Source organism: Pteropus vampyrus, unplaced genomic scaffold (assembly GCF_000151845.1).
Source record: "Pteropus vampyrus isolate Shadow unplaced genomic scaffold, Pvam_2.0 Scaffold535, whole genome shotgun sequence".
NCBI classification, from domain to species: Eukaryota; Metazoa; Chordata; class Mammalia; order Chiroptera; family Pteropodidae; genus Pteropus; species Pteropus vampyrus.
In genome coordinates this window covers 566,324-577,554 of record NW_011889316.1, presented here as the reverse complement: position 1 = coordinate 577,554, position 11,231 = coordinate 566,324, and the positions used below count along the sequence as shown (strand labels likewise).

The 11,231-nt window shown below is 39.4% G+C and overlaps 1 protein-coding gene and 1 pseudogene across 6 annotated transcripts in view; both read right to left on the bottom strand.

Annotated features, from left to right (window-relative positions):
- SUSD1 (sushi domain containing 1) overlaps window positions 1–11,231 on the bottom strand; it is a 178,156-nt gene that overhangs the window by 97,561 nt on the left and 69,364 nt on the right. For all 6 annotated transcript variants that reach the window (XR_002777866.1, XM_023525164.1, XM_023525165.1 and 3 more), the window contains 2 exons: window positions 6,218–6,309; window positions 5,320–5,506 (listed from right to left, as the gene is read on the bottom strand). Coding sequence is in view for 5 of the 6 variants with exons in the window: in XM_023525164.1 (XP_023380932.1) it covers window positions 5,320–5,506; window positions 6,218–6,309 (279 nt within the window). In the remaining variant the exon portion in view is untranslated. The remainder of the gene's footprint in view (window positions 1–5,319; window positions 5,507–6,217; window positions 6,310–11,231) is intronic.
- On the bottom strand, window positions 3,310–3,425 carry LOC111733183 (annotated as a pseudogene).

Sequence of the window (11,231 nt, the reverse complement as noted above, 5' to 3'; positions counted from 1 at the left end):
GGGGGTTGTGATAAGTATAACAGAAGGTTAATATCATTAACATAGGCAAACTTTTAAAATCAATAAGATAAAGGAGGTAAGTGAATGCAAATGTGTTAAAATTCCTTCTAAAACCCACCAAAATGAGAAAAAACAAAATAGAAGAAAATTTTATTTGAACCAAAACTAAACAAAAGTCCCAACTTTATTCTATAAACTTCAACTAAATGCAAGGAATTAACACACATAAATAAAGATACAGAAAAAAAGACACCATAATGATCCTTTTCTAATTCTTGGCTCCTCCCCAGAGAAATCACACCACCCACGCATGGCATGGTAGATTGAAACTGATGACAATAGAAACACTGGTAGCTTACATCATAAGTCATCAGCTGTCATGAGGCTAGCTACATCTCCCCTATCGATAAAGCTATGAGACTTGGCTTTCCAGAAAGAAGGGACAATCTTCCTTTTGTTTTTATATCCCCTTCACTTAGCACGGGTCTTTGTACATCACCATTCAAATATTCGCTGAATTAAATTTTTAAGTTGCAGTACGCCTCTCCCCACACCCACAGCACACGGAAATCCCGGTTCCGGATTCCTGGTCCCATTAGTAAGATTTAGTTTAATGTGAGACACTCGGAAGGGAAATTCCATTCACTTTTCTTCTGGGAAATCAGGTGCTACCTTTTCCAGGCGCAAATCCCTTGCCTAACATTTCCAGTCAAATTCAAAAGTTCAGAGTTTTTCTGAAACAAAGCCACGTCTTAAACAACCTCTTCCCATAGACACATATTCTTCTGATATAAACTTTCCTACTCATATTTTGTAGAAGCTAATATTAACACAAGAGAATTACACATCCAGCCTGTTTTCTTCTGTGGTGTATCATCCTGTCTCAGCAGGGCTTAAGCCAGGATGTGGATGCTTTCTGTGGGAGAAGCTGGGAGGCACTCAGGCCCATATCGCCATTTGCTTGAGGGGAGGGGGTTCGGGTTCGGTTTGAAGCTAGAAAGTAGTTGGGAGATTTCTACGGATGAGAGGAATAGGTGGCCCATGGAGATATGGAAGGGCATGTGTGTGTCCCTCCTGGCCTGACCTAACATTAGGTCTCTAAACGTCAAAGAATCTGTGTCCACAAAGGACTTTGGGGGAGTCTGGACAAAGAGGAAAACAGCTGGGATGAAAGACAGTCCCTCTCCTAACTCGGGCGCAGCTTCTGCCCCCAGGAGCCCGGGGGAGCAGCAGGAATAGCGAGGTACCCTGGAACCAGCCTGAGGACACAGGGGGTCTCACTGAGAACACAGGAGTGTGCTGTCCTTGGATGGTTTGTGGGTAGCCAACCATGGAAGAGAAGCCTATGGTAGAAGAGCTCGAGAGACTTAGTCCTGCATGGTCCTCCCTGAGGACATCTCATAGTAAGAGAGATCAGAGAGAAAGTGTCAGAGGCGGGGGCGGTGGTCCCTAGTCCTATGGGGGAATCGAGAGCTATACTGACCGGACCCCTCTGTTAAAGGGACAGCCTGATAATACTCGGGACACACCTGTGTTTTCAGTTGCTTTCCTGAACATCTGAAAAGGTACATCCTCTTTTTCTCATTACGTACGTAGGTAGAGACGGGAAGTTTCCCGTATAAGTTGCCAGCCTTCATACTAAAGGTAGACTTGGGGAGGAATGATTTCGTTTACATCTTTTCTACCCTTTTCTCCTCCAGAATTCTTGGTTCTATAATAAATACTCAATATCATACGATCACCGTGTTGTGTAGCACGAGAGTTTATCTTTACTTTCATGCATGTATTTGCTTTCTCTCTCTCTCTCTCTCTCCCCACTTTTTCCTCCCTGGTTGTCTCTCTTCCTATGAGAAGAAACTTTCGCCTACAAGTTTTTTGACTTGGATTGAAAATGGCATAACCAACATGTGAAAGTCTTCTGACTCTCTGGGTCTCTACCAAGGGTGGGAGTTTGTTCTTCACCCTGACCTGAGGAGGTATTAGTGGCGGGGCTACTCGGAAGAGCCGGGGTCAGTGCTCTCCCTGAGGAAGCCCGGCCGCGGAGTCAGAAGCACGGTGACAGTGTTTCCACCAGCATCCTCTTCCACTTTCACTGCCAACACGTGCCTCTGTCCTTCAACATTCCTAGAACTTACTCTCTCCTCTGAGGTCAGCAATATATTTAAAGCGCCTGTTTTCATCCTGTTCCCATCAGTAAGATTGAACGTAAGACACTCAGAAAGGACTTTCATTCACTTTCCTGCTGAGAAATCACCTGCTGCATTTTCCAGACCCAAATGCTTTGCCTGACATTTCTGGTAAATTCGAAAGTTCACGGTCTTACTAAAATAAATCATAGGCAACCAGGTGTACCTCTTCACATTGACATATAAGGTTCTCTTTTTTCCCCCTTTTATAAAAAGGAGGGTTCTTTGAGGGTTTTTTTTTCTTTTTAACCCTTTCATAAGATCTTGACTTGAATTTTCACACTTTTTAAAACTTGCAAATTCTTTAAAGTAAGGTAGAGTTAGAAAACATGCAGTCATGGACGCAATGAACTTAAACAGCTCAACAGTGCCCCCTGATGGCTATACACACAGACAGGATGCTTGAGCTAGCTACCAGGGCTATATTCAGCCTTTATTATAAAACAAAATAGAAATAAGTGTCTCATCGAAATGAAACTCCCTCCCCGCAACTCAAAAAGTATGAAATGCTCACTTAAATCAGTAATGCAAACCATCCAAACGTGACAAGGACCAAAGAATAGGAGACTGAATAACTATTCATTTTAATAAGTCACACGGAAAGGAATGCCCAAATTGAATGAACATTACTTGCCTTTCCAGCTCCAAATGGGGTAAATTCTTTTTGGTCTAAAGCCTTTCTTAACTAACCAGGCACCTGCTCAAGACCAATACCACTCAGTGGCCATTTCTGGGTTGGCCCTCATATTCATTCACTACAAAAACATTTCTTTGTTGTGCTATGTGCCAGCACTGCCCTTACATGTTGGGGATAAAGGGAGAACACACAGACAAAAATCTCTGCCTTTAAAGAGCTCCTATTTTAGTAGGAAGAAAATAAACAAGTAAATTTAAAAATATAATTTCTGGAAATATGTTCTATGAAGCAGTTCAAGCAGAGTAAGTGGATAAAGAGTGATGAGGTGGATATGGGAAGGTTATTTACGAAAGGATGGGCACGAGAGCCTCTCTAAGGTGGTGATATTTTAGCAGGGACCTGAATGATTATAATGTAAAGAAGTATGTGGAGAGAGTGTCCAGGAAGAGTAAGCAGACTTTTTTTTTTTTTTTTAATTATTATTTATGCCTACAGCATCTGGTCTTCCTAGGTGGTCTCCCATCCAAGTACTAACCAGGCCTGACCCTGCTTAGCTTCCAAGATCAGACATCGGGCTTGTTCAGGGTAGCATGGCCGTGGACCATGGACTGTGGCTCCACTGGGGCATGGACCCAGGACCTTCTGCGAGTAAAGCGGACGTGCTAATCGCTACACTGTGGTACCACGACCAGGGTAAGCAGACTTGAATCCTATCCTAACACTAACAGAAACTCACTGGATAGTTTGGAGCTGGGGATGACATGTTCTCATGCGCATTTTTAAAAGATGGCTCTTACTGTGATGGAGATTAAGACTGGGGGCGGGGAGGCTTGAGAGGCAACTGTAAAAGCCGAGAAATCAGTTAGAAAGCTACTGCAGGAGTCCAAGCCGAGGTTGCCGGCTTGCATTAGGTTGCTGGAATCGTGAAAGCAAAAATGTGGAGAAGTGGTTGAATTCAATTCTGAATACATTTCAGAAACAAGCCAATGAGGCTTGTCGACGGATTAGAAATCGGTAAGAGGGATGAAATCAATCGTGACTCTCTTGGCCTGAGCATTTGGCAAGAATGCCAATAACTGAGATAGAGAATCCTGGCTGGGAAATGGATCTGGGGGTGAGGGAAGAGGTAAGAAACCAAAATTCTGTTGGATTTGCCTTTTAGATATTCAACGAGGTATGTTTAAGAGCGGGGCGGATGTACAAGGGTGGAACGGAAAGGAGAAATAGGGACTAGGAGACATATTTGAGAATCCTCAGCATACGGGTAATATTTATAACCATGAGATCAGTAGAGATCGGCTAGACAGAAAGGGTAGATAATGAAGAAAAAGGAAGGGGGATCATAGGGGGCGGGAAGTGCACCAATAAAAGTAGATGAAGCCAGCAAAGAAGATTGAGAAGGAACAGCCAACAAGGTAGGAGGAACCAAAAGCCAAGAGAAGAGGCATCCTAAGAAGGAGGGAATGTCAAATGCTGTAGAGAAAAATCAGATTAAGAAGGAAACTGGCCAGTGGATTTTGCAAGACGGAGACCCTTTCAGTAAAGCAGCGAAGGCAAATGCTTCCAGATTGGAGTGATGCAAAGGGAGAAGAGGGGGTAGGGATGTGGAGCCCACGCGGCAGACATCGCTTTCGAGGAGTCTTGCTGTAAAAGGGTGGCTGACAGAAGACAAAGTAGTCGCAGAGAATACGGGATCAAAGGAAGTATGTTCACTTTTTTGTTTTGTTTGCATTAAAAAAGGAGATTACGACAGGCTCGTACAGTGTGGGGACTAATTCTACATTGTGGGGAAGTGACGGTAAGGCAAGAAGGGGTGGGGTCCAGCGCACCAGTTGGGTGGGGGTGGGGTGTCGCCTTAGGAATGGGGGAACAAGAGAGAAGACAAAATGTACAGTTCTGCATTCAGGCAGCAGTGGGAGATTTGGGAATGGCAAGTCCTCTGCTGATTACTTCTAATTTCTCAGTGAAATAAGAAACAGGAAGCTAATGTTCTGAGTATTGGCTCAGAGTGTGTGTGCGGAGGGGTATCACAGATTTGAGGAGAGACAAGAAAATAAGCGGAAAGTGAATTTGTTGGGGACGAGTCTGGGACTGCCAGTCATTGTTTCTCGGAGAGAAAAGTATTCTTAAGGCACTTGCATCAAGATCACAGTTAAATATGATGCTGAGAAAGAAACAGTAATAGGAAAAATTCTTTTTAAGTATGAAACATTTTAAATATTTCAAATGTCCAGAAGGAATATAACTAACACTCACGTATGCATTACCCAGGTTTAATCAATGTTAACATTTTGTTTTAGATATCTTTGTAAGAAATAAGTCATAATAAAACAGTGGCAGGCCCCTTAGCATTTCTCTCCAATTCCACGTCCTTCGTCCTCTCTCTCTTACAGTTTATTATATAGTGATAAGAAGGAGTAGTGTTCCTCTTTACCCAGGCCTACCTACAGGGCCCTGCTGACTTTGTTCATTCAAATGCTGTCATTCAAGATTTACCTGTTATCTGGGTTGTCAGGGAGATGACCACAGGAAGTGCCGAAGACAAAGCCTGGACGCTGACACTGTAGTTGGTGCCCGGACGCAGGTCCAAGCACATCTCAGATGCCTGGCTGCTGGTGGTGATATTAAAGATCATTTCCTGGGCAAATTCCTTCTGATACCATCTCAGGCCCCGAATGTGGAACTAAAACACAGAAAAGTGCACTAGGTGACTCTCTGGCTTAAAAGGCTCTGAATGCCTAGATCTTTACCTTTCTCATGGCCTCTCTTGTTCTTGACTTTAAATTTCCTTCAAAAAGTGAAATAACAACAGTGAGCACATATTAGAGATGTAATACCATAAGTATCATAGTTACAATGTTATCAGTATAATAAATACATTTTAAAATAAAAATGTACTAAAAGCCAAGGGCTCAACACTGGCAACTTCCTCTTTCTTGTTCTCATACATACAATAGACACACACTTCTTCCTACTTAATTCCTCTGGTAGCAGCTCATCCCCTGGTCTTTCCCTTTCTTACTGACAACCACATATAACTTCGAAAGTTCCCCTGGACTCTCCAGGCAACGCATTCAGAGCCTGCTCAGGGTCTCTGGTTGTGGAGAGACACAGACGTGCAAAAGCCATCGGATTCCTCCATGGATCCTGCCTGAATATCAGCTCTGCACCAGGCTGTATGCACAAAAAAACTTTCCTGGCGTCTCATCAACCCCCAAGGTCTCTGCCTTCAAATATGCAGCAGATGTGCCTGTTTTCTTGCTTCTGATTACAACTGTTACTGTAAGTCTTCTATTGATAATGGCCGCTATATAAGTAGATTTTTAGGTTTGTTATTTTTTAAACCTCCCACACAAGACAAACACCATAAATAGAGTAACTTTCAGAAACTTACTAAATACATCTCCTCTATATCAGCTGTCTTCGTTCTTCTCCATCTCAAGCAGGTTTCATTAAATATTGAAATGTTACCAATAATCTGTTTTTCTGTAAGGAGAGAAGAATGAGAAATCAATTGATACTCTATACAAAAATATGACCTAATTAAAACATTTCCCGAGGATAAGCATTTACATAGGATGACTGCAATAGTATTTTAATTTAGAACTTACCGGTAGCAGCCCAAGAAACACCACTTTTACATTTATGTAAACTCAGTCTTGATGAAAGATTTAAGATTACAAGATATCGAATCAGAGGATCCCTCTTAAAAATTATTTAAATCTATTCACTGCAAACTCCCTTGGTTTACTAAGTTAAAACTGCAACTCACAGTCCTGGCCTTGGGTAACCTCTTTTATACAAATAAGCATCGGTTTGAAATTCTGAGCTGAAAGCAGCATTTCAGCACAGAATTGAGAATCGTTCCTTGAGGGACTGAAAAAGCCTATCTCAAGCAGTCAGGCTTTTCATGATGGAAAGGAGGAGGGGTCCCTCTGGGTTTGTGCTTCCTCTTCTCTTGTGATCAAAGCACTTGCTGGCCTCTGCTTAATTTCATGGTAATCAGTTCAAAAGTTAGTTCAGATCTGGTATGGTATAATTTCCCTAACCTGGAAATAATAGAGCAGACTTGCTAAGAAGTTTCACTGGAACACTATGATGATTAATAAGTTATAAAGACAACTCCCAAAGTGCGCGCGTGCGTGCGCGCGCGCGCACAAACACACACACACACACACACACACACACAAAGGAAGTCTCGTTGGAGCCAAGCCTTTATTGTGTAAGCCCTTGGCCTGACAGGTTCCTACAAACGAAGCCACATTGGTTGACATGACATGCTCTTTATGGATTGGGCAGCTTGGCCTAGTGAAAACCTGTTCCACAGGTCACATACTATACTCCAAATGATGTAAGACAGAATAGGTAAGAAAGTATAGATGGTTCAGGATAACGCACCTTCACTACTGGGTATGGATGATAGTTTTAGAGATAAGTAGTAGTGGTCCAAGGAACGTCACACTGATGAAACTCACAAAAATCAAATAACTTCAATACTATTTAAACAGTTCCAGACCATAGAAAAGGTGGAAATCTTTCCAGCTCATCCAATACGACTACCTAATACGCATGCCTAAAATGTACAAGGATGGCACAACCAATCACTAAATACACTATGCCAAACACATGTATCAATACAAAAATACGAAATAAAATACTAGCAAATAGAAGTCAGCAGTACATTCAAAGAGCAACACACTCTGACCACTATGATTTGTTCCAGGAACACAGAGATGATCATTATTGAGAAAGCTAGTAGTAGATTAAAAAGAAAAAAAAGTATGGTTACTTTTATTATAATAATAATTAATACATTAATTACATATTCCTGACTAAAAATCTTAGTAAAGAAAGGATATAATTTGATAGAAATTCCTTAATTTAAAAGAGGTTTATTAGAAACCACCATACTCATAAAAGATACTCAGTAAAACAATGAAGCAATTTCTAGTAAAGTCAAGAACAATACAAGGATACACAGTCTCATAGCTATTATTTAGCATTAGTCAGAAGATTCTAGGTAATACTGAAAGAAGCAAGAAAAAATAACCTATAAATACCAGGAAGAAGGGAACAAATGATGTAACTGCCGGTAAATCCAAAAGAATCAACAGAAAAACAAACATGAAATTGTTTGAAAATAGAAAAACAAATACAAATAGGAGTTTGGCAAAGTACACTCAAATACAAGAACATAGAAAAACTAATAATTTTCTATATACCTGCAAGAACAAGTATGATAGGCTGAATAATGTACCCTTCCCCAAAGATGTCCACACTCTAGTCTCTGAAATCTGTGACCATGTTACCTTATATGGCAGAAGGACTTTACAAATGTGATTAAATAGGAAGATTATCCAGATGGGCCCAATGTAGTAGCAAGGGTCCTCATAAGAGGGAGATAAGAGAGAGATTTAAGGATGAAAGCAGAGCTTTAAAGATGAAGAATAGGACCACGAGCCAAGAAGTGTAGGCAGGAAAAGACAAAGAAATGGATTCTCCCCTCGAGCCCCCCAGAATAAACACAGACCTGCTGACACTTTGATTTTAACCCAGTGAAACCGAGTCAAACTTCTGACCTCCATAACTATAAGAGAGTAAATTTGTGTTGTTTTAAGCTACGAAATTTGCAGTAATTTGTCATACCAGCAACGGGAAACAAAAATGACAATTAAAAGACAATTAAAAATTAAAAGATTCTTATTTGCAAGAAAAGAGCTATTTCGCTGAGCTTTGTGACAGCGTGGATGGACCTCGAGATAATCATGCTAAATGAAATAAGCCAGACAGAAAAAGTTGAAAATCACATGATAGCACTTATATGTGGGATCTAAACCGAAAAGCAACAAATGGACAGAACAAACAAACAGAGACTCATGATGATGGACAATAGACTAGTGGTTACCAGAGGGTAGTGGGGAAGAGGGGGGAGGGGAGGTAGACGGGGTAAAGAGGGTCAAATATGTGGTGACAGAAAGAAATCTGACTATGGGAGATGAACACACATTGTAAACATATATATGCCTTACTGTTAAAGTGTACAGCTGAAACCTATTGGATTTCATTAACCAATGTCACCATAAAAATTAATTAATTAAAAAATAAAATAAAATATAATTGAAGAAAAAAAAGAGACCATGAACAAACTTCAAATACCTAGAAATAAATCTAACTAGAAATGTCCAAGACTTACATGAAGACTTTTTAAAAATATTCTGAAGGACATAAAAAAAAAAAAATAACAACAAAGAGAGAGATGCCACATCCTTGAATGGAAAGACTGAAAAGGGAAAAGATGCCAATCTCCAGTTAATCTATAAATGGAATGTACTTCCAATGACAATTCCAATGGACCCTCTTGGAACATAATAAGTTTACACATCCATTTGATGAATATTGAGAAAGCTCTTACCATGTGCCAGGATGCTTTAGGGGCTAAAAATAAAGTGGTAAGCAAACAAAGTCCCCACACCTAATGGAATTCATTCTAGTGAGAAAGGCAGAAAAGGAACAAAAACAAATAACTAAAAATATAATCTTGTACACTGGTAAAGACTATGAAGAAAAGCATCATACAAGGACAGTAAGGATGGCCAAGGAAGACCCTCTGTGGAGGTGATATGTGAGCTGAGACCTGAAGGACATGAGTCAGTGAGCCACCAAGAGTAGAAGAGGGGTCAGACAGAGGGCTCCAAGGTCAAAGTCCCAGATGCAGGAATCAGCTTGGCACACTCAATTGAGAGACAGCAATTACTGCTAAATTCCTTTGGGAAAATAAATGAGAATAGCAAGGGAAAAAATTGAAACAAAATTATTGAAAGAGGACATAATCAGGTACCGATGCCTATTATAAAGCTGTAACAGTGTTCCACAACCTTTTTTTCATTATAGCCCCACAAGGAGCCTTTTTAAACAGCATATCTGTGGTATCAAAATTTTATAGAGGGTGAGAGATTAGGGGGAAAAATGTTTTAAATTGTGTTTCTCATGTACTATGTGTTTATGCTTCATATATAAAAAGAATAATAGTTTTTGGCTCTCAAGAATGAATTTTTACCATTTTGTGAGTGATATCGCTCCCACTGAGGATGCTAGAGTAATTAAAGTTTGTTACTAGCAAAGGAATAAACAAATAGATCAATGGAACAGAGTAGAACCCAGAAGTAACTCCATCTATGCATGGGAATTTATATAACAGTGGAATTTCAAATCAGTGGAAAATAAATTGAGTTGGGAAACAGTTATCCATAGAGATAAACTCATATTAGATTCCCACCTTGACCTAACAGGCAAAAATGATTCCAGCTGTAGTACATTTTTTAATTAAAAAACACACTAGAAAAGAACACAGAAAATTAGTTCTATAATCTTGGCTAGGAAAGAAATTATAAGAGAACTAGAAAATATTTTTTAATTTGAATAAATGAAATCTTTCTTTATGGCAAAAGATGTAACGATCCAAATATAAAAGACAAAGAACTAATTGAAAAAATTGTAACATATTTGAAAAGTTGATGGCCCTGATATCTAAAGAGTATTTATCATGAAGATAAGTACCACCACCAATATAAAAAAAGATCAATAAATAGAAAAAGTAAGTCATAGGAGAACTGTAATAGGTCATTAAATAATCAAAGGGTACAAAATAAAATAAAATAAAATAATAAAATATGCTTTTCACTTACTAGGCTCTCAAACATTAAAAAATTATAATATCCAATGTTAGCGAAGGTATTGAGAAACAGATGCGTGTGTAAACTGATACAGGCATGTTTCACTTTATTACACTTCCCTTTATTGCACTCTGTAGATATTGCATTTTTACAAATGAAGGTAAGACCCTCCACCAGCAAAAAGATTATGACTTGCTGAAGGCACAGATGATGGTGAGCATTTTTTAGCAATGAAGTATATCATTAAGGTATGTACTTTGTTTTTTTTTAGATATAATGCTATTACACGCTTAGACTACAGTATAGTGTAAACATAACTTTTAGATGCACGGGGAACCCAAAGAATTCATGTGACAATTTATTGCAATATTCACTTTATTGTGGTGGTCTGGAACAAATCCACGATATCTCTGAGGTATGCCTGCACAATCTTTATGGAGAGGAATGTATGAGGTCCTTTATTTTAGCAATTCCATTCTTAAGACTCAATTCTACAGAAATATCCTTCCCAAGTATGCAAAGATATAAGGTATTTCATCAAACCTAAGATGCCATTCTTGTAAGACATACCATTATTTTATCTAATTAATACAGAAAAAAATTCTGCCAAGTAAACTGTGTCATGATTATTTTCTTTTCTCTTTTATACTGGTTGAAAGAGCTTTTGCAGACCTATGGAGACATTAATATTTTATCATATATCATAAAACAAAAATATAAGCAAAACTCCTAACA